We start from the raw sequence: 24110 nt of genomic DNA, 5'->3' as shown, positions 1-24110 counted from the left end.
GTCATAACTCTGTCTGACGCACCCACTGCTAGCCTAGCTTAGCACAGATCCTAGAGGTAACCGGCTCCATCTAGCCTACTGCTCCCAATAACTGACAAAATAACACCAACATTTTCTTATTTACATGTTGTGATTTGTATAGTCACAGAGTGTACAAATAACAAGGTCACATGAGACACAGCCATCTTCTAACCGTATACAAACTGGGAACTATATTCTCAGAAGGCGAAGCACTGCTACTTCTGCTACTTGGGCGGAGTGATTAGCGCAACACCTGAAAAGCACCCTTGTTACTCTCTGCTCCTCACCAGGTGAGGCTTCTCAGGTGCTGCGGGCCAGTTACCTCCAGCATCTGCGCTAAGCTAGGCTAGCAGTGTGTGCGTCAGACAGAGTTACAACAAGCACGAAGATGAGAAGGGTATGTATGGACTTATCTAACTCTGGGGGATACGGTGAATAAGACATAGTCCCTTTAAGTCGGCGTGTTCCTTTAAGGAAAACATAGCAAGCTATCTACCAACAGCTACTCTAAACATGATTTACTATTAGCTTATTATTAATTTCAGGAACCTAAATATACAGAAATATAAAATAATAATAATAAAAAAAACCTTTCTGGAACCCTGCTTTGGACAGATCCAAGCCTTGAGTCACTGGTCCACATGCTGAAATGACTTTATGGATTGATAGCCTATGCCAACAGACACATATGAGTGATGTTTTTGCTTTGTTATTGTTTCCTCTCGCTTAGATTGAAGAGGTTGAGGCTCTGTCCTCCATCTATGGGGAGGAATGGTGTGTTATAGATGAAGCATCCAGAATATTTTGCATCAAAATATCCGATGACTTAGAGGAGCCAAAACTGACAGCATGTTTGCAGGTAGAGAAAAAACTAAATCTTGGATATATTAATCACAAGTGTGTGGTCATTGCAGTTTGTTTGAAAGATTTTTTTTCTTCTGCTTATTGAGCAGATCATTCTCCCGCATGATTATCCGAGCGCCGCCCCACCTATCTACCAGATCAAGTGAGTCTATTTGCCTTTCAAGTTTAATATTGTGGAGATCTGTTGAACTGCTAGAACATTGCACTCGAAAACCCACTCGTCCTCTTACTCAACAACCCTCTGTTTGCTCTTGGCCTTTGTAGCGCAGCGTGGTTGCGAGGCGCCGAGAGGACCAAATTGGCAAACAGCCTGGAAGACCTCTATGTGTGAGTGCTTCTCATCATTTCTGACTTCACCAGGAGGCACTTTAAGGGTCATATTAGCCACAACAAAAGCTTTTTCATGATTGTTTCTCCAGTGCAATTCTTCTGTGGTCTCTCTCTCAGATAATCCAACCTCATTTCAATCAGGAGAGACTTCATTTAAGAGTGAAACAAGTTTAATGAACATGGTGCATAATAGGTTGATATGTCAGAGTCTTTGGCGATTAGACTCCTTCGCAATGTTAAATTCTAAGGGGTATAGAGGCTCTTCACTGGTCTCACGATTCAATTGGAGTATCCTGTCAACGGTTCGAATCGATTCAGTATCACGATGCGTCACCTCAATATTATTATACATTACTACACATGGTTTTCATCGACAAATTCAAGCAGTCAGACATATATGAAATCTCACTTTTTTTTAATTCACATTTGCTGAAATGTATGGACATTGTTATATTCAAAACTGCACAATTTATGTTTAAAGTTAAAGAAAAGAATTTACCTTGCAACATACGCGCAATGTTTAATGAAAAAGACGGGGGGGATATCATCTAAGAGGACACTGTATGTTCAAACAACCTCTTGTGCGAACTGATGTTAAGTCAGTTCATTGTTCATTGAACAATGAAATCAAACAGAGCCATAATATCATTCAGTTCAAAAATAGATTAAAGAAATCATTTCTTGACCAATACAGAGAAGAATAGACCGAAACATAGGAACGGAATTGCAATGTAAAGGTATTGTTGTATATTGTTGTAAGTTATTGTAAGACCAAAAAAAAGTGTATGCTGTATTTGCATATCTACTTACTTTGTAATAATATGATTTTGTGAAATAGGGGCAGGACTAAATAAGCTATTTGCTTCCGCCTGCTCCTTCTCGAACTAATCCTTTTTATATTTTTTATTTTTGTGTTGTTTTTTTGTTAAATTCTGATTGTTTGTGTTTTATTTTGTGGTTTTAAATTTTTTGTTTTGTCTTGCAACATTGTTGATTGTTCGAGATAAATAAATAAATAAAAATTATACATTACTACACATGGTTTTCAACGACAAATTCAAGCTGTCAGACATATGTGAAATCTATTTGAATTTATTGTATCTGCTCTTGAAAAAGATACTTCCTGAATCTAGCAGAGTCTGAACACAACTAGTCTATGTCCTCGACGTTCCACTTCCGGGATTGCTCCGGTGCCGCTTGAAATTCCGCCGGATGGCATATCTTTTTGCCAATGTCCGTTTCCTTCAGCTTACTTTGTGTTGGCATTTTTATACTCTGGTGGATTTGTGAGGACTATGGTTAACTGCTCCTCAGATCTCTGCAGGGTAAATCCAGACAGCTAGCTAGACTATCTGAGTTTTCTGTTGCACGACTAAAACAACTTTTGAACGTACACATGTTCCACCAAAACAAGTTCCTTCCAGAAACTATTTTGCAGCGGCTCCCTGTGGAGCTTAGCACTGCCCAAGACGATTCTGATTGGTTTAAAGAAATGCCAATAAACCAGAGCACGTTTTATTCCCATCCTGCGCTGTGGAGGAAGGTCCGGCAATGCCAGACTAGAACACAACAGACAAACTGCAGAAACAAAAATAGCAGCGAGAGGAAAATCAACAAGCAGCATCAGTAGGCAATAATCAATTATGGTCTCACTGCATCGATGCAGAATCGTCAAGGTCCGCATCGCAATGCAATGATTAATTTCAACGCCCCTAGTGGATATATAGGAATATCCCCCCCGATGGAGTCTAGAGACTGCTGGAGGGGATGAAGGGATAAAGCAAGCGTGAAGATCTGGATGGATGTGATGTGAAGTAGAGCCCGACAGAAAAAGGATTTTTAAGGCCAATATCGATACAAATATTTGGTGATTTAAAAATCTGATATTCCGATATATCGGCTGATATATATTTTTTTTTAAAAATTCAGAAACGCGTAACAAACCATAAACAGATTTCTGGGAGGGCTACAGGGATTTAGTCAATAGAAAGGGCTGGCCATCAATCATACTACAGGCTGTAGTAGACGATCATTGCATCATAAGGGACATTTGTGCAACCATAAAATGACCTAAAACTTAATCGCAATTCATTATTTATTCGGCAAATAGCATTTCCGTCAGCGTTTATTGCATAAGCCGTATATCGATCAAGATAAAAGCCGATGAGACCGAACGTATTTCCTTTGTCGATATTCATGAAATTCAGTCGAATTTTACTGTTTCCATAAGGCATTTTTCATTCGATATCACTTAATTCAGATAAAAACGTGTGGATGGAAACAGAGAGAGAGCGAGAGAGAGAAATGTGAAGTAGTCTGCCTGAATGAACTTCCGCTGAGCTTCATTTGTATTTCTTTCAAATTTCTACAGGGAGCATGTTGGGGAGAGCATCCTCTACCTGTGGGTAGAAAAAGTTCGGGAATTCCTCGTGGATAAATCCCAGAGCTCAGAAACAGGTGAGGTGTGACAAATGAAATTCATTGCTTTAAGGGACACACTTTCTCAAGCAATTCGTAATGACTTGAAATGACTCTTGATAGAAATTCATCAGTTCAGTAGAGCTTACTTTAAACACAACAAGAGTAGGAATTTGTTATACGTCCCTCTCAGTCACTGTTGCTACGTCTGTCAAACGTTCCGTTCCAGTATGGTTGGCGACAGATTTTAGTACTCGAGGATCTTCACATTTTACACCGGAGTGAACAAAACCAGGCTTCTCATTGGATGGTTTATGCTTGCTATAGAAAAAGATACTTTGAGAAGTAACACAGAAGGTCGCTTTGCATTTTAAGCAGCAGGCCTCACTTTTAAAAGAGAAATTGATTTTAGATTAGATTAGATTAGACTTTATTGATCCCAGATTGGGACATTTCAGTGCTACAGCAGCACAAATATAAGAAACACAGCACACGTACATAATATACAAGAAATAATAAATAGGATAGAATACAAGAACAACTATTCAAAAATAAAGACCTGCCGTTCCTGGTTAAAGTAGCGGAACGGTAGCTCTGACTGGACAATATCCTCTTTTTTCGGGGGCAGGGTTTACCTTTCCAACAAGCTGGAGTACATGACAACATCCACACGTGTTACCAGCTTGGTTCTGATAAAGCCAACTGTTTCTCAGTAGGTCAATTATTTGATCATTTTGTATACACAAATAGTCGTATCAGAGGTTTCAGATGAATCTACTTCCCTACCTGACGCCTCGTCTAAATGTAGTAGATAACTTTATTGTCTCCGTGGGGCAGTTGGGTTTGCGGCACAGTCGCAAGGCACTTCATGACAGGACATCAGACATATGATACAAAGAAATAGTCCCTACATCAGACACCGACAGACATAACATGAAGAACATACATCACACACTACAATACACTATACACCCTTGGGTATGACCAGGCCAGCTGGACATCTAGCTTATTTGGACTGATTTAAGGCGTTTATGGCTTGTGGTACAAAAGAGAATTTGGATCTGTTCTTGGTCAGAAGGGGTGGGCAGAAATGACACCTAGATGGCAGTAGTTGTGTGGCAGGGAGTGTGTGTAGTCACATACAATGTTATTGGCCTTTCTCACCAGTCTGTCTTTGTAAATGTGTTCAATGCTCGGTAGTGTTATCCCAAGTAACTTGCTGGCAGTTGTAATTGTTTTTCTGATTGTCTTTTTCTGTGACTCAGTGGCATTTCCGAACCAGCAGTTAATACAGCAAGTTAAAACATTTTCAATAAAAGCAGTATAAAACACACCATGTGTGTTCCAAGTTCTGCTAAGATGTTCCTCCATTACAACAACTATCTGATGTGGCCTAAAGCTGTGATAAGATGAGCACAAAAGCCTGTCGGGGCATTAAAAACCCCTTCTGCGGCTGGCTTTGAGTGACTGCATCAAATTAAGATTGGTATCTATGTAATGGCTTCTCTTACCTTGGCAGAATCTTTTGAAGTGTAAAAAGATACTCAAGTTAAAGATGTCACCGTGCATCAGATTTTCTTAGGGAGGCTGGTCCGTCTCGATTATCCACAGCCAAGCCCAGCGGTATTCATTATCGAGGCAGACTCTGCCCTCTTTTGAGCAACAAGCCTAAAAATAATGAATTTGTCGTCACCATTGTTGTGTGGTATAAATTGTAAATTTTAAGTATAATTGGTCACAGCATTTAAGCTCAGAGGAGCGGGATTGACAGCTAATTCCCATTCAAACAACAGGGGGATTGGGGAGAGAGGGAGAAAGAGAGGGGGGGAGTGATGAGGCTAAATATGCACAGTTCACAGAGAAGGAAATTGAAAGGGAGTAAACATAACAGGACATGAAAAGTAAGCAATAATGATGATAAAGTTTGGTTGAATGGGACCAGACGGAAAGCAAAGGATGGAAAACATCAGAGAGACCAAATGTTTGTTCATCTAAATATCAAGTCCCACTTACTTTTCAATAGATTTGTGTGTGTGTAAGTGCATGTGTAGAGTAAACACTATAGACATTACTCCACTTAACATTGTCACAGAAAGCTTGTTAGATGTGTGACCAGTTCAACTTTTATCATGGTCATTAGATTTAACTGGCTTTGACTTTCTTGAAAAAGCATACCTACTTCTTAGCCTGACGTCATCATACTCAGATTCTAGTCAGAATATGAGTCTGATACTGCTCCATTGGGCTGTGATTATGGGGCGTGTTTCAACCGAACCAGAAAAGAAAATGCCTCTGCACTCAATTGGAGCAATCGGGGCCAGCTGATAAATTAAACTTTTGCCGAATCCCGTAGGAAGGACGGCAAAAACATCTTTCCGATCGACAAATGCCTTGATCGCGGTTCTCTGTTCCTCTTTTAAAATGAATGTGCTGTCGATATCTTCTATAACAGACGTGATGGCGGAATCTACACATCTCAATTCTCCAGCGGCAGCCATCTCTGTTGTTAACGAATTCAACCCAAGCGCTCTTTGGTGACGTGGTTGATTACGTTGCCGTTGATCATCTGTCCATCATCGTATAAAGCCCGCCCTGACAATTTGATTGGTCCAAACAGCTCTGGTTGGAGCATAGTTGCTCCACAACGGATCAAGTCCAAACCGAACTTCCCGACCTCAAATGTTGTAGGCGGGGCTAAGTTCGATCCAGGCTACCTACTTCTCATAGAGAACATTAAAAATGATTTGCTTTATTTTTCTCAGTATCAAATCTCATTTAAAAAAAACAGCAACAATGAATTGATCCTGCTAACAAGTTTGTCTCCAAAGTCTGAGTGCAAGGTTATAATTTACGGCAACTCAGATGCGTGTATCAATATTTATCAACTCTGATCTTCTCTCATCTGGACTATTGTGTCTGGACAGTAACATTCAGAGAGACTTTAGTCAGGAAATCAACCTGAAACAATAAAAGTGAGGGGGACATCCCCCCCATCCCCAGTGGAAATTGTCACCGTGATTGTTTTCCCAAAAAGTTTTGAAAACATCAATGAGCGACACTGTTGCAGAGGATGACGTCTTCCTTCATTTCCATGAACATTGTAGTTTATGGTGTTTGGTGTTTTAAGCCCCCAACGTCGTCTTCCAGGCAGCGCTGCCAGGAAGACACTAGGATTAGGCAGTGGTTAGGGTTAGGTGCCTTGAAGTCGACCCTAAAGCAACAAATGTGTATTAATCCACGACTGAAAATAGTCCCAAACAAATTCAATGATCTGACAATTTTGGCCTGTTTTTATTAAAAACCACACTGCCCAGCTGTTGTAGGAAATTATTTAGCCTTTTTTTATGAAATAGGGAGCATTGGGCTTGGGGCTGAGTGCTACAGAAAGGCTGTGGATGTTTTGGTATTTTCCTGAGATTTGTTGACAATAACAAAAATGTAGAATATCGCCAGCCTCATCCTTCTTTTTCTTTTATCTTGGAGCCCGACATATAGGCCGATATTATCGGCCAGTATTAGGCATTTTCCAAACTATCGGTATCGGCATATATAATGGCAGATAAATGAATATTTAAAAAATAAAATAAAAACGGACGAAACACCCTTCAACCATCTTATGAGTGTTGGTGTTCCATAGTTTGTCCACCAGAGGGCTCTCCACAACATCCCTGTTGGCAACCCTCTTTGATTTTTTTTTTGTTATTGTGTTTTTGTTAAGTTTAATTCATGTTAAGTTTGTATTTTTATACATTTTATTTATCAGAACTTTAATATATTTTGATGTTCCTCTGTTCTGTTGTGACAATAAAACAAACAAGTTTGTTTTTAAACTGCATTATCATATTATTTTAGTGAGGACTCATAAATAAATACAAATAACTAATGTTAGGGAAATCTGTTTATGTTTTGTTACGCGTTTCTGGATTTTTAAAGATAGAAATAGAGAAAGTTATATGTCGGAATATCGAATTTTTAAATCACCAAATATTTGTATTGATATCGGCCTTAAAGATCCTTTATCGGTCTGGCTCTATTTCATAGGGCTGATATTATCAACTGATGTGATATTGGCCGCCCACCACCAATACATTGGTTTTGGTATACACAGGGTAACTAATGTGAAGGGAAAAAAAGACAATTCCTTTACATACTGCAGGAAAATGCATGAGTCCCTGTTACACCGTTTGTCCAGAGTCCACTTTAGTTTTAGCACATTTGTTCATGATTGTGTCAACTGATTAAACTGGTGCTAACACCTTTGTTTCCATAACAACAGAGCACTTCTTTTAGCTCACCTGTTGACCTTTGCAATCCTTTCTAACCATTATAATTATATTGGTTCTAGAAGCCTAGTGTCAGTCATGCTCTAGTAATTGGTGTCATCCATTATGAATTGTTTGTCTTGGTATCATAGGTCATGACACCATGTTAGTGGAAATGTTAAGGTCATGTAATGGTCATTTGGTAATAGATTGCACATTAGCAGAGCCACAGGGAATCTGCAGGTGCACAATTTCCTGCAGATTTTAAACAAAAAAAAACCAAATTAAACAAATTAAAATAAAACTCTGATAACACATCTCCACCCCAAAATTCAGCAAATTTCCATTCTGGATCCCGCTAAAAACTATAAAAAAATAAAAAAAATAAATACAAATCCACAGATTCTGTTTGGGTCTTATTTTTAAAAAGTGTTATTTTAATGACAAGCTGCCTAGTTTTGTAGACAACTCAGTAAAGACCTTTTTACATGTCCCGGGTTTGGGATTAAAAAAAAACCCAAACAAGCTTTTGGTTAACAAGACATGTTTCGGTTACACTTTACTTGAAGGTATCTACATAAGAGTGACATGACACTGTCATGAATGTGTCATAAACATTATAAATAAGTCATAAATGTTTATGACATAACGCTTCTGTCATTAAGTGTCATTCGGTTTTTGTCATGAGAAGTTAGGGTTAGGGTTCATGTGTCATGACAGTGTCATGTGTTCATGACAGTGTCATGTCACTCTTATGTAGAGACCTTCGAGTAAAGTGTTACCCATGTTTCTTCCATGACCTGCTTCAGTGGATCAGCCAGAGAAGGTGAACATGACGGCTGAGGAGGAAGTAGATGATCCTGAAGACATAGCAGACGTCAAGACTCTCCAGCTGAACACAGAACCTGCACATCTGTTCATGGATCATGCAAATGGTATACCGCTCAATAGAATTTGATAAACGTTGTTGCATGCATTCAGTGGTGGAATGTAAGTAAGTACATTTACTTAAGTACTGTACTTAAGTACAAATGTTGAGGTACTTGTACTTTACTTGAGTCTTTTCTTTTCATGCCACTTTTTATTTCTACTCTGCTACATTTCAGAGAGAAATATTGTACTTTTTACTCCACTACATTCATCTGACTTTAGTTACTAGTTACATTACAAATTAAGATGTTTGCACACAAAACACATGTAGTTTATATAATACAATGTTTTATTATAAATTAAACTACCCAACGATATAATGGGCCACAAGTTCAGCTGAAACGATTAGACCATTAAACACTTACTTGATTGGCAGAACTGTTTGGATCGTTTCCAGTTTCTGAAATGTGAGGATTTTTATGCATTGAGTACTTTTACTTGTATTACTTTAAAGCCCTAGTGCGTAACTGTTTGATATTAATGAACACACTGTAAAAAAAAACCGCGGTCTCTGTAGACAGCCCAGGCTCCACAAACGGCAACAAAAACAAACTGCGCCAACCTGCACCACCAAACATAACAAACAGTCTTCCAGCCAATAACCGACAAGAAGGAGCTGGTTGCAGCGTTAGCACGTAGGCTACTTCCACAATGCACGTTCCTGAGTGTTTCAGGAAGCACGGAAGGGAGGGGGAGGGGACGGGATGAGGAGGAGGGAGGGGCGAGTTAGCCTCCGTTTTGTTTGACAATATTTCGAACGTCAACAAGGTAACGTCACCCATCATCGCTTAGAGCACCTTTAAGACTATCAGCTCCACACAACTCTCTCTGTATTTCTCAGTAGCGACTTTCCCGCGCATAAACTCTAGTGAAGATAATGATCTCTTCTGAAGAGTCCATCATGTCTTTTTTTAATCCTCCGTGTCCTCCTCGGCTACTAGCAACTGCATGGAGAAGGGGGGGAGGTGCGCGGTCATGGAAGGCTTGTATCATTGTTTCTTGTTGTCATTACTTAGAATTCCTCATGGGGGAGACAGAAACTACGCACTATAGCTTTAAGTATATTTTCCTGATGATACATACTTAACATTTTCAATGCAGGACTTTTACTTGTAAAGAGTATTTTTACAGTGTGGTATTAATACTTTTACTTAAAGGTCCCATATGGTGACACTTAAACTTATATACGTACCGTTTATATGTGTATATTAAACACTAATTTAATATATATGACACACAGAATCCCATAAAAACCCATTTTCACCATATGGGACTTTAAGTAAAGGATCTAAATACTTCTCCCACCACTGATTGCATTCAGTGGTCAGCATTAAACATAGCTTATTATAAAAATAGCTCTTTCTGAGGTATGATATGTGATGCTTTGTGCCGTAGATGAAGAGTTACCTCCTATAAAACATGGAAATGCCATCACAGACCGACGCAGTACCTTCCAGCCTCACCTAGCACCTGTGGTGACTCCCAGACAGGTACAAAACATGAATGACATGTTATTATTTTTTACATTACCACACAATACAGCAAACAATGACATGAAAAAAAATCTATGAATATTTCAACTGAAAAGATAAACGATTTCTTTTTTTCTCAAACCGTGGAGACAAATGGCAAACGACAGCTCGTTTTGAGTTTCAGTAGAAATGACTTCACGAGGGTCTGGATGAGTTTAGGGATATAAATGTGCTCATTTACGCAGCAATTTCCCGAAGTGAAACATCATCTGGCTCGTTCCTACTCTCTAAGCTCACTCTGTGGCTCTCCGTTAACAAACCGACTCGTCTTAAGAGCTTCCACCTGTTGTGGAGTGCTGTTTAGACAAAAATATTTACAGACGCAGCCGTCCTTCAGCAAATAGACTGAATGGACTGAATGGACTGAGACCTGCACATAGGGCTGCTTGACTATGGAAAAATAAATCATAATCGCAATTACTTGGTCAATATTGAAATCTGGATTATTTAACACGATTACTCCTTCAATTTTGGAACAATGTTGCATTTATTGAACTAAAAAAACAACAACAGTAAAACAGTTAAAGAAATCCACAACTTGAAGTGTGAAATTTCCCTTTCACTTTCCTAGTCCCAAAATAAGAGGTTAGTTGCAAAAAGTAATGTGCAAAATAATTGTCTTTCTCGATTACATTGTTTTCGCTATCTATAGACTTTAAACGTAGCATTCACGCGTTAAAAGACGCTGGGCACCATTTAGATAACGTTATAGCTGTAGCTTCGTAGCCTAAATGGCAGAGTACATACATATGAAAATACAAAGATATTGAACAACATTGCTTATTTGTGACGATCACGTAGCGACACTAATCATAATTAGCCAGGAACCATGTTTCACTTACTTCTCAAACAAGAACTTTCCTCCTGCTCCGGCTCAGTTTGTCAACAACACGCTCACTTCCGTTGTCACTCACTTCCGTTGTCGCGTATGTATTTGTGTTGTGGCTTTTGTATTTGTGTTGTGGCTTTTGTATTTGTGTTGTGGCTTTTGTATTTGTGTTGTAACTTTTGTATTTGTGTTTAAGCTTTTGTGTTTGTGTTGTAGCTTTTGTGTTTGTGTTGTCTCGGCCACTGTATAAAACAGTTAAAGAAATCCACATCTTGAAGTGTGACATTTTAATGTAAATTGTAATTGTAAATTCCCCATTGGGGATCAATAAAGAGTATAAATTATTATTATTATTATTATTATTATTATTATTATTATTTCCCTTTCACTTTCCTATTCCCAAAATAAGAGTTTAGTTGCAAAAAGTATTACTCTCGATTACATTGTTTTCACGATCGTTAGGAGCCGAAATCGCGATCAAAATTCTATTAATTGCACAGCATTTACTGTGCATATTGTCTTATAATAGTCTGGAAGTGTTCAGTTCAACCAAAGATATAATTGAGAAAAAGTCTTAAGAACTGCTTCACTGAGAGCAAATTGAAGACTTACTTAGTTTTGAGCCTTTTTTTTATCAAGTGTAACTTTTATTTAACTATATGAAGCCCCATAAAGTTCACTTTTTAAATAATTAAATGAGGCATTGTGGAATAAATAAACATAAATAAACTGTCTAAAATCAATGGATGAACAAAACAAATTGTGACATAATTTAAGGAATTATTAAAAATAATTAAGTGATTATTCTTATTTTCTGTTTTATGGGCTTTCATTTTCATCATATACATTTTTGTTTCCAAAATGGAAATAGCATTTTCCCCAACCTCAGTTCTGTTTATAGGAAATGTGATTTTCCTTTCATAAACAGTTGACTAATTTGTGCGTTAGTCATCAGCAGCGTCAAATGGCATGTCGACGTCAGCAGCGACATCATCTGCCCAGACACAGCATCCCTTTCAAACTTATTTGGTTTGAAACCCACTCCTCTCTCTTGACATACATCCCCTCAGGGTTTTAAGCATGAAAGCAGTTTATATTAAAGTAGAGCGCGGGATAAAATCCTCATATCAGCTCTTTTCATTTCCAGTAGAGAAGATGTAAAGGCATGTTAGGATTATGTCATGATGTTCATTGTTCCACCTTTGTCGTGTGTTGCAGGTTAAAATGGTCTTGGGGAAGCTGTATGAGAACAAGAAGATTGCTAGTGCCACTCATAATATTTATGCATACAGGTCAGTAATGTCACATACAGTATATACTATAGCCTATGTATATACAGTATATACTTGCATTGCCAGACCTATCTCTGCTCTGCAGAGGAAGGTCTGGCTAGTCCACACAACATCCCTGGATAGGAGAAAAACATGCTCTGGTTTATTGGCATTTCTACCAATCACAATGGTCTTAGCGGCGCTTTCAAATTATGTGATTCAAATTCAGTTTTTACATACAATTATTCAAGTTTAGCAATTCAAATTCAAATATAAATTATTCAAATTCAGTTTCTGGTGGCACATATTTCCGCCCATAGCTAAGCTCCAGACGCAGCGAGCGTGGCTCTTCAAAATGTTCTTGGGAAGAGACTTGTTTTGGTGGAACATTTGCACCCCTCAAAAACGCCACATTAAATATTCACACAACACAGTAACGTGAGCTATTTAAATGAGCTTGATACATGGTTATACGTCATTTTCTCTTACCAGTGTATCGTCGTGTGTATTTTGTCCGTAGCAAATCCCCGCCAATCGGTCCCAAAACATCCCAGTTAGAGAGTAAATGCCATAAACATTTTCTTTGTAAATCTTTACAATCATTCCCCGAACGAGCCGAGCAGGCCTGCCTCTTTGCACTTTCCAAATTCTCTTCAAAACTTGCCAATTTCAGCCTCTCACGTTGCTCAGAGGTTGCGGTTAATGTTGCTCGATCACACCGGAGTTTAAGAAAGCGGAAAGTGAAGGATATCCAGCGGAACTTCTGGTGGCACCGGAACTAAATGAACCGTTGTCGATATAGACTAATGTATATACAGTATGACCTAACATCTGTCATAATTTCATTAGGCAAATCATGGTAACAATCCCAAGTGTTCTCATTAGTGGAGAACTTGAGCTATGTGAAGATTCAAGGCCTGTCTGTCTTCTCTAAAGGGCACATCACTGCATTAAAAAGGTCAAAAAAGCACCAGAGAAAATGAAGACTTTCTGGTAGTATTGTGTACTATGTGAATAGACATGTGTATATCTCTTTCTGTGTGTGTGTGTGTGTGTGTGTGTGTGTGTGTGTGTGTGTGTGTGTGTTTTTCTCACGCATGCCTGTGTGTGCAGTTTCCTTCAGCATGGTCTAATAAGGGTCAGTGTTGAGCTGCTCATGCACATTCTGGGTGGTCATTACTGTTGACATTCAAACCACTTTAAAAAACCCGTTCCTGGTGAAGAGGCTGCCGGTGTCACGGCGTCATTTTCTGTCCAAAATGTCTCAATGCCCTCCCGTGTAATGTCAAGCAGTTGGGATTCTGTGTGTTGCAGGATTTACTGCGAGGACAAGCACAGCTTCCTGCAGGACTGCGAAGACGACGGCGAGACGGCCGCGGGGGGGAGATTGCTCCATTTACTGCAGGTTAATACAATTCACTGAGAAAATACTGAACTCGACCCAACAGATCACTCTTTTAGTTGCATACTAAACTGCATGTCACCTTTGTCAAAAAGGACAAACAAAGGCACCAAAAGAACTGAGGAGTGAGTCAGTGCAGCACACACGGTGCTGTAAAGCTTTTGCTCAGCATCAATGTTACAAACACATTGTTAAATTTGCTGGCTGCATCTGACTTTCTTTTGGCTTCTGCGTGCTTAATTGTCGTCTGTTCTAAGCTACCTTATTCATTTTCACAGTCTGCACAATTTGTCATCTGCTGTGGCTTTTAAACTGTGACTGTTATGAGTAAGGAGCTTGCCACAGACTCTGACAGCTTCCATCTCTTGTTTTCTGTGGGAGGTTAGTACCTTCTCTGTCGTAAGCTTTTGAAGACATGTTCCTCATTAAAAACACAGTTTATGTATCTGATATTAAACTATATATTGTATGGACTAGATCAAAGGGGTCACACGCATGTACGGAAAATACAGACATTGTATGTTCATGCTAATTGTTGTACATTTTACAACATAAAAGTGAAAGTTGTACAGATATTTGAAAATATTTACTGGCCTTAAAGTGCTCATATTATGCTTTTTGGCTTTTTTCCATTACTTTTATTGTGTTATATATCTTTTTTTGTGAATGTTATAGGTTTACAAAGTGAAAAAGCCCAAAGTCCACCCAAAGGGACTTACCATCTCCAACAGAAAACACTGTTCACAAACTGCTTGTAGTCCAGCCTTTACTTCAGAGACAAACGTGGTCACTTTGTAACACACGTTATAATGCTCGCCTAGCTGCTAGCGTGGCACGCCCTCATACTCTGCTTCTGACTGGCTAGTAGTCCTTACCTAGGTACCGCACATGTGCGACTCCCAACAAAGATGGAACAGAAGTGAGATGCCTCACTCTGTAGCTAAAACAGAGAGCTCAACACACAGGGTGAAAAGAGGAGCTGCAGCATTGTGCAGTACAACAAAAATATGATGTTTTCTGAAAATTAAACCATGTAAACCTATTCTGGTTCACCCTCTAAATACAATTATAAACCTGAAGATGAGCATAATATGAGCACTTTAAGTTACTCATGTCAGGTGATGTGGAAACGGGTAGGTTACCGCACCATCAATCTTTGAGGATTACTATTACACCACCAGAAAGGCTGCATGGTGTCGGTTCACATGGGAACGTTTTGTGAAGGGGGGGTCCAGGTAAAAAATTACTTTTTCCAATTCATATTTTAAGTTGTTTAGTTTGTATTAAGATGACAGAAAATGTGAGTGAATAGAAATGAACAAGACTAAAGCTATGTCAACATACTAATTCTAAGTAGGTTTTGAGCATTTAATGTTTGCATACTGGCAAAGTGACAGCTGCGAAAAGTTAATTGTGGATGGGGGTGAAACAGCTCCAGCGACATCTCAGAAAAAACAAAAAAACAAACATTTTGCTTTAAGTTTAAAAGTGGATTTTTTTTTTTAAGTTGCAGTTTGCAGTCTCGCATTGTCAGACCTTCCTCTACAGCGCTGCGGAGGAGGGTCTGGCTAGTCCACACAGCATTCCTGAATGGGAGAAAAACGTGCTCTGGTTTATTGGCATTTCTTTAAACCAATCACAATCTTCTTGGGTGGTGCTAAGCGCCGGACGGAGCTGTTTTGGTGGAACATGTGTACGTTCAAAAGTAGTTTTAGTCGTGCAACAGAAAACTCAGATTGGACAGATAGTCTAGCTAGCTGTCTGGATTTACCCTGCAGAGATCTGAGGAGCAGTTGACCATAGTCCTCAGAAATCCACCAGAGGTTAGAACACCAACACAAAGAAAGTGGAAGGTAACGGACATCCAGCCGAAAAGAGTGACATCCGGTGGAATTTCCGGCGGCAGCGGAGCAATCCCGGAAGTGGAACGTCTTGGATATAGACTATATTGCAAGTATTGCATAATTTCCTGTTAATATAAAATTGATTAGTTTGTTGATTTATTGTATATTTACAGCTAAAACATCTGAGGTCATGTAGGTTCGGTTAATTAGGTTAATTGTTGACTGAATTGCCCGTAGTTGTGAATGGGACCGGAATGGTTGTTTGCCTCGCCACTTGCCTAACGTCAGCAGGGAACAGCTCTAGCCCTCTGGCGACCCTTTATATAAATAAATATAGTAAAATATCTACAGGTTATCTCATTAATTGCTTTTAGGTGTTGATTTAATTGTCCTACATCACCATCATGATTTCTAATGAAGTAAGAATCATGATTTGAACATTTTAACTTTTGTTTAGGTAAGTGTACTTCTTGAGAAAAATACACAGAGATTGAGTCTTACATGGGCACATGACCTCACTATAACCCGCACCACTCACTTTTACATAATGGGTGAATTTCCACTCTGTCCCTCTCTAGCCCACAATAGTATTTTCACACAATTACTAATCTTGTCATTTCACACATCAAAGAAACACTTTGTTGCTGGCTGTGCTGTCAGATGGCACTATGACACACACACACACACACACATACTGAAATGTGCAATTGTCCACACACTTTTTGTCTCCTCGTAATATGGAATGAAGGCCAGTGAAAGGTTTGTCACAAAACAAAAGCTCAGTGGAGACTTCAGTACTTACTAGCAGTAGGTGCTGAGTCATGTCAGAGCTTCGCCAGATGATGTCCATGACTCATGACAAAGTTAATATACTCATTTATGAGATGACGGCAGTCGTCTAAGCGAGTGTGACCCTGTTAGAGAGACAAATAAATTCTTGGTGAAACTGATCAGCTGCACATCATTTGGACGTATCAAGCTGTCTTTGACGTATATACAGTGTTTCCTTCCATACAGTCAGCCACTTAAAAAACACATCCCTCTGCACAGACTATAGGCTACAAACTTATGTTAAAACATTGTGAATGCATACCTTATTCAATTTCAATTTATTGTGACCTGGTTGAGCCAAAAACCAAGCACCGACCGGAGTGCTGCCTAGTTTTACAGTTTGATTGGAGTTCACCAGCAGTCATTAACCCTGTGTTAGAGACTCCTCGGCTCTCATAGGTTGTTTTCCTTATGCCATTAGGTGCACCAGGAGGAGGCAGAGGAACGTGATTTTTTTTCACAGATTATCTTATCCATGTATAGTTCTGATTTAGCGACAAAATGACAAAAAATATTATTTTATGGACGTTACCTACTGCAGCTTTAACCCATGTGTAGTCTATATCGACGACGTTCCACTTCCAGGATTGCTCCGGTGCCGCCTGAAATTCCGCCAAGATGTCACTCTTTTCGGCCGGATGTCCGTTACCTTCCTCTTTCTTTGTGTTGGTGTTCTAACCTCCGGTGGATTTCTGAGGACTATGGTTAACTGCTCCTCAGATCTCTGCAGGGTAAATCCAGACAGCTAGCGAGACTATCTGTCCAATCTGAGTTTTCTGTTGCACGACTAAAACTACTTTTGAACATAGATGTTCCACCAAAACAAGTTCCTTCCTGAGGCTATTTTGCAGAGGCACCGTGGCTCCGTCCGGCGCTTAGCACCGCCCAAGACGATTGTGATTGGTTTAAAGAAATGCCAATAAACCAGAGCACGTTTTTCTCCCATCCAGGAATACAGTGTGGACTAGCCAGACCCTCCTCCGCAGCGCTGTGGAGGAATGTCTGGCAAAGCGAGACTACCCATGTGGACACGTACAGAAGAGCAGATAAAAAGTCGTCGTATCAGGCCACTTCCTGCAGCTGATTGACCTACTGTAGCTGGAGTGATGGTATCAGGTCCGCTGTCTTCCTGCTCATTCTTCTGAGCAACGCGCTGATTAATCTGCTACTTGTTACACTCTCAGCGTACTGGGCAATTTATACGAAGAGCTTTCTCCTTAATCTATTCTTCTCTAATCTTCCTCTCCACAAGCCTTTCTTCCCGTTTCCTCATTTAGATTTGTGCTTTCTGCCTCTGAATGTGAAAGAGGGAGGTAATGAATAAAAAAAAAAGGATCTGATTAATAGCGTTGGCAGCCAGATGTGCCTGAGACTTTTTGTGTGTGCTGTGCGGAGTCAAATTGTCTTTGTTATGTTAAAGAGATAGTCTGACATACTGGGGATTTTGCTTATTTTCTTTTTATCAGGAGTTGTGATGAGAAGATTAATGTCATTTTAATCTCTCTGTGTTCAGTAGAGAGATCCAGGTCATGTTATAAGCTTAGCCCAAAGAAAGCTAGGTGAAAATACAGCCAGTCTCTATTAAAAGTTAAAAAAAACTGAATCCTTTCAACACTTGATCCATTGTTAATGCACTAATTACTAATTGTTAATACGCTCTTGTTTGGATGGTCTTTTTATGGCTCCCCCTTTAATAGGTCTTTTATTGCTTATGTGATTCTAATTTTAAGTAGAGTTATTATTTATTTATATATATATATATATATTGTGGGTATTTATATCTTGTGTAAACAGCGTTGGTTGATTACAATGGGAGCGCTGTAATCTGTGATTTTATGGATGATAAATTGAACCTTGAACCTTCCAGTCTTCGGGCTAAACATTTCCTGGAGCGAGCTAGACACACACACAGACACACACACACACACACACACACACACACACACACACACACACACACACAGAGACACAGACACACACAGAGACACACACAGACACACACACACAGAGACACACACACACACACACACACACACAGAGACACAGACACACACAGAGACACACACACACACACACACACACACACACACAGACACACACACACACACACACACACACAGAGACACACACACAGACACACACAAAGACACACACACACACACACACACACACACACACACACACAGACACACACAGAGACACACACACACACACACACACACACACACACACACAGAGACACACACAAAGACACTCTCTCTCACACACACACCACACACACACACACACACACACACACACACACACACACACACACACACACACACACACACACACACACACACACACACACTTAATTTTCTCATCTAACTCTCTGGAGGACAGACAAATATGGAAAACATCCCCAGATTTGAGTGTCAGGCAATCGGCTTTAGAATGACAGCCGATGGCCTGAGCCAGATACACTTAATGAAGATTCCACCGTATCTCATCCGGTGCCCAAAAACTGGCTACTTGAAAGTGGTTGCCAGGGAAGGGTGTTGTGTAACAATTTATTTTGTTCTTCTCTTGCCAGCTTGCTCAAAATCACACTCATTTCACATTTAATATGTGTTTGTCTCTCACCACAGATTCTGGACGTGAGTAATGTCATGGTGGTCGTGTCTCGGTGGTATGGAGGTATTTTGTTGGGTCCTGACCGTTTCAAACACATCAACAACTGTGCTCGCAACATCCTGGTAGAGCAAGGATATACTGCCGCCATGGTGAGACACTCTCTGGGCCTCTTACATATCGCTCTGTCATCTTCCACTGACACATCATCAGTCAATTTCTGACATTGCTGTCAGTTTTCTGATACTGAGAAACATCCAATATCCTGTAGTTTAATTGACCTTTACCCTGATATTCATCCAACTATCTGAAAACAGATTGTTGTTGCCTTTTTGACAACCAAAGCAGAGTCTGACGGGCAAAAGAGAAGACACTGTCAGACAGTATATACACTGAACAAAATTATAAACGCAACACTTTTGTTTTAGACAGATTTAGACAGATTTGTGAACAATATTTGAGAGAAATAAGACTTTTGTGTACATAGAAAAAGTCTTAGATCTTTGAGTTCAGCTCATGAAAAATGTTTTTGTTCAGTAGAGTTACAGATTATAGTGACACCTAGATTTATTATAATACTGTGGAGTGTCTGTTCGGCGTGCTATGTGTCTCCCCACTCTCCAGTAGCTGTCACATTAGGGATATGGGTGCATTTGAAGTGTCTGGTTGCCATATGTTCTGGAGATCAAACAGTCTCTCCTCTCTTTCACCAGCCTAAAGTTAGGTCCAGTCTGCATTGAAGTCTTCTTTGTGTTCTGCAAAGTTATTCCAATAAAAACGTGATTGACCTTTGAGCTGCTGCCACAGAGAGATTAAAGGTACTGCAAACCTACTTTTAGAAGTATCCTACTTCAAAACCCCATCACCTTACTGTCAAAGAATCCACACTTTATTTCACGTCCATCCTGACAGCAAAGGCTCAGTTCCCCTGTGGACGTCAAGCCTGGACTCTGTGACAACTAATTAGAGGCCACTGCCTGGGTAGAGGGACTTAAAACCTCTGCAGAATAGAATAAACTTTAATAAAGGTCTTTTTAAAAAAAGAAGAAAAAGAAAGAAAACAAAATAGGACCCAGAATTGACCCTTGAGGTACACCAATTTAATCTGTGAAGACATGTTGATGGAAATCCAGAAATTCAGTTCCTGAATTTCCACCACAGTGCCTCATCCTGCCATTTGTATTGTTGAGGTAAAATCTAAATTGGAAGCAGGACAATAATTCTGGGGAAGAGAGAGTGAGAACATTGTTGGTTGAATCCACAATTAGATAAAATCTCTGAAACTGGGATTGGATTTAGGAGGAAGATAGACTTAAGGAAACAAGAGCTGAACCACTAGTTTTACACATCAGGACCTAACAAGACGAACGGTTGCTGCCAGTTATTTTGCAGCATGCGTGTCGCTTCTTAAAAATAGTAACAAGGCTACTTCCTGTTGACTACAATGGAGGGGAAACTCCAAGGGCAAGGAACATTTTTTAATGGTAATTGGGACAACAGCTGTTTGTGTGTGACTGGTTTACAGCCTTATTGCAAACACCATATGCGATATGAAGGGGCAGCATCCATATTAAAATGTCCCACATTATCACTCTGCTGTATGAAACCAAATTATCATGTATGTAGACAGGCTGTTAAAGTGATAGGTTTACAAGTTGGTAGCATGAATTGTCACCGCAATAATTAGTGAAGGATGTTTTATAAGAGTACTTAAGAATGCAGTGTTTGGTTTGAAGCAATTATTTGCATACATAAAAACTGTAGGGTGCATGCCAATCATTACATTGTTATTTGCACATTTCAATAAGGCAGATAAACGCAGCAGGAGTTAAGTGTTTGTCATAAATGGAGTCATGAGCTTTAAAACAGCACTCAAATATTAAACATGAAAAAAAAGCTTTGGCACCATTAAGTGGAGATGCTTATGTAAGATAATTATTAGTCTGTTCATTCCCTAGCCCATTCCTCTTGTTTCACAGGATGAGGCCACCAAATCTGGAGCGAAGACCAAAAGGCCAAAAAGCAAGAAGACAAAATGAATTTCAGAAGAAGGATAAAAGACTTATTCAAACACATTTTTACCGTCTTGTGAAAAGGTTGGTTTTAGCCAACTCACGTCTTAATAGAGACAAAGAGGGATTTATTGCAATTACAAATAATGTATTCAAAAAATGTCTTTTAGCCATTTTGAGTTGTTCAAAATTGTTGTTTCAGCTAATCGCTTTAACTCTGAACTTTATATTGACTAAGAAGCCGTAAAATGAAATGTTTACAGTACAACATTAAAATAATCAAACCATGACATTTGTATATCCATCAGTCGCACACTAGGATTGTCGATCCACTGTATTAGAAAACCACATAATCATTACACGCTTAAATGAAAGGTTTTGTTCACTGTTTTCAACAGCAATGCTCCATTATGTCTCGATTATAATATGTGAATACTTGTCCTTGTAAGTGCTAATTCAGCTTTCAGCCGAATCGGCATGTGAATGAAATTCATACACAATTCCTTCAGCGCTTCCAAGGAATATGATCAGACATCACTGCTTAACAAAATGAAGTCCATGAACTCTACACTCTAACACTCTCACACTCACTCACATAATTCACATATCCGTTTTCTCCAATGCATTTGACATCCACTTGAAGCCTACTAAATATTCAACTTTTCGTGGGGGGATTTTGCCTCACCTCTCCGTTTTGGTTTTCCTCAATCCCCGGTAAGACACGGTCTGCATATTAACCACTCCAGGGTTGGCTTTAGGCAGCAGAGGACTGTTTTCTAAAAATAACCAGGGCTCATCAGCACAGTTGGCAGTTTGGTTGTCGCCAGCACAACCCGATTGTGATGTTAAAAAAGTAGTTATTTTATCTTTGTTCAGTTATCTTGAAGGAATAAAACTAATACCTGGATCACATGACGACATTTCATTTGAATGAGAACGCAAGTAACATACAACAGGCTGAAAATTTCCTCCGTGTCTGTGTACAAAGCTGCCTGCTCATTTCAGCTATTGAGAATAATTACTGCTAATTCACTTAACAGAGTCGTTTCAACCCGACAAGCTGTCATCACATCACGCTGAACCCATTATCTTAACCACTAATTATATTTTTTAGGAGACTTGTGAAGAACTCATGGAGCTACATTCATACTCGAAGGGCTGAAGAGAATAATTAGCGTTCGTAAGCAATTTCAAATTTCATCCACACAGAAGAATATGGGAGAGCTTACTGTAGGCGTAGCCTGGTTCAAGTAAATCAAAGACTGTAAATATCTTTTAAAGCATACAAGTATGGATCCCTAAAGTGGTAATTATAATAATAATAAAACATTGATACTTTTAATATAGTCTCTTTTTACAACGTCACGTTCAAGACAGTGGTTTTGTCACGACCCTCCCCTTTCAGCCAATCACGTAGGCTACGAGAAGCGTCCAGAAAGTTCAACTGCTTCAATATTTAGCCAGTTAGCTCCTGTTAATTTGAGTAAAACAATGCCGAAGTAGTTCTGAATCAACCAGCTACAACTGCTGCTGTAAATAAACAGTAGCCTACACAGAATCTAAAATTCAAGCAGCTCTCCTTTTATTTAGCTTAACAAGGCTGCACATGCAGCCTACTGGGTAACTGGTTAGCCAGTGTTAACAGCAGCAGCTAACTGTCCGAGTTACTTCTTTACACGCAGATCTGTTTTGCTGTTAGCCACAGAATAATGAGATAGGTACATTACATAGCAGTAAGTTATTATTTAGCGTAAGACATCACATGTTCAGGGCATGATCCCTGATGTCAGTTCTAGATTAGAGGCTGAAGTAGCCTCCGAGAACCTGCTAACGAGAGACTTCTGTAATGTCAATACAATAAAAATGGACCTACGTCATAACGAAGTTGGTTCACTGCTGGCTACAAGTTAGCAATCAAACACAACAAAGGCTGTCACTTGAATGGCGTTTTGAGCTAACAATCAAACAATCATAGATAGCTAAAACCGTTTGCCAGATCCCTTGGTGTTATGCCGTAAACCGTTTAAATCTGAGCATGCGCAACTCACATCTGCACTCGTCTCACATCGGGTAGTGACAGGGACTGATGACATCTAATGACACGTAAAGTGACATTTATGAAATGGCCGTTAAGAAATAAAACAATTTTATAAAATGGTAATTTGAAATAAAAATGTCTGATTCAATGAAAATGAACTTTAGTAAAACTTTATGTATGAAATGAAAAGGATGATGAAGGGACATTTAATAATGAGTTGCATTTGAATGATTTAGGCTCTTCAATTATTTCAACATAATTGTTGAAATAATATCATATAAAGCACCCTTGATTTGATTGTAAGAAAGCTTACGGTGCTTTTTCTAAAAATTAAACTGACTCGCTACATTGATTCTCTCATTTCAAATTCATGTCTCTCTTATAAAAAAAATACTTAATTTGTTTTTCATGAATGGTGTTTATTGGATTTGTAGATGAATAACAGTGATATAACCTTTAAGGAACACACACACACACACACACACACACACGCCTTGAGCTGTCTGTTAATCTAAAGGAAGGAAGAAGAGGATGGTAATTTGTGGTGTCTTCTGTCCTTGTAAAGTGGACATTGACCTCTGAATGGCTTGAATCACTTCACTGCTGAACTTGATGTTTAGTGTAAATATGTAGCTGACCCATGAGCTGACCAGCTGACTGTCTCCTGGCAGACATCCTGCTGGCTGCAGTCCAGATCATTTCATCTCAGTCTGCTTCAGGCATCTGGACAGACTACAGCTTTTGATTCCAATCTTTGATCACTTGCTGCCATTGATTTATTAAGAGAACGGTTGTTGCGAAGCAAAACGTCAATTGCGCAGAAATCCCCGAGTAAGACCGGAATTTGTATTGCCTCCAAAATAAAAGCGAGACAAATTTGACACCTCTTTTTCTCTGTCAGTGACTGACAACA

At 39.4% G+C, this 24110-nt stretch overlaps 1 protein-coding gene across 2 annotated transcripts in view; it reads left to right on the top strand.

The window, feature by feature from the left end:
• The window catches only part of impact (impact RWD domain protein), a 25113-nt gene extending 2162 nt beyond the window's left edge, over nucleotides 1-22951 (top strand). For both annotated transcript variants that reach the window (XM_036007152.1, XM_036007153.1), the window contains exons 2-11: nucleotides 752-880; nucleotides 975-1027; nucleotides 1150-1212; nucleotides 3587-3672; nucleotides 8705-8830; nucleotides 10221-10315; nucleotides 12405-12478; nucleotides 13772-13862; nucleotides 19165-19299; nucleotides 21127-22951. In XM_036007152.1, the coding sequence (XP_035863045.1) occupies nucleotides 752-880; nucleotides 975-1027; nucleotides 1150-1212; nucleotides 3587-3672; nucleotides 8705-8830; nucleotides 10221-10315; nucleotides 12405-12478; nucleotides 13772-13862; nucleotides 19165-19299; nucleotides 21127-21186 (912 nt within the window). In that variant the 3' untranslated portion in view covers nucleotides 21187-22951. The remainder of the gene's footprint in view (nucleotides 1-751; nucleotides 881-974; nucleotides 1028-1149; nucleotides 1213-3586; nucleotides 3673-8704; nucleotides 8831-10220; nucleotides 10316-12404; nucleotides 12479-13771; nucleotides 13863-19164; nucleotides 19300-21126) is intronic.
• Nucleotides 22952-24110: the final 1159 nt, after the last annotated feature.

This window comes from Sander lucioperca, chromosome 11, assembly GCF_008315115.2.
Source record: "Sander lucioperca isolate FBNREF2018 chromosome 11, SLUC_FBN_1.2, whole genome shotgun sequence".
NCBI classification, from domain to species: Eukaryota; Metazoa; Chordata; class Actinopteri; order Perciformes; family Percidae; genus Sander; species Sander lucioperca.
The sequence above is the reverse complement of the archived record's forward strand: the minus strand, read 5'-3'. Positions and strand labels throughout refer to the sequence as shown.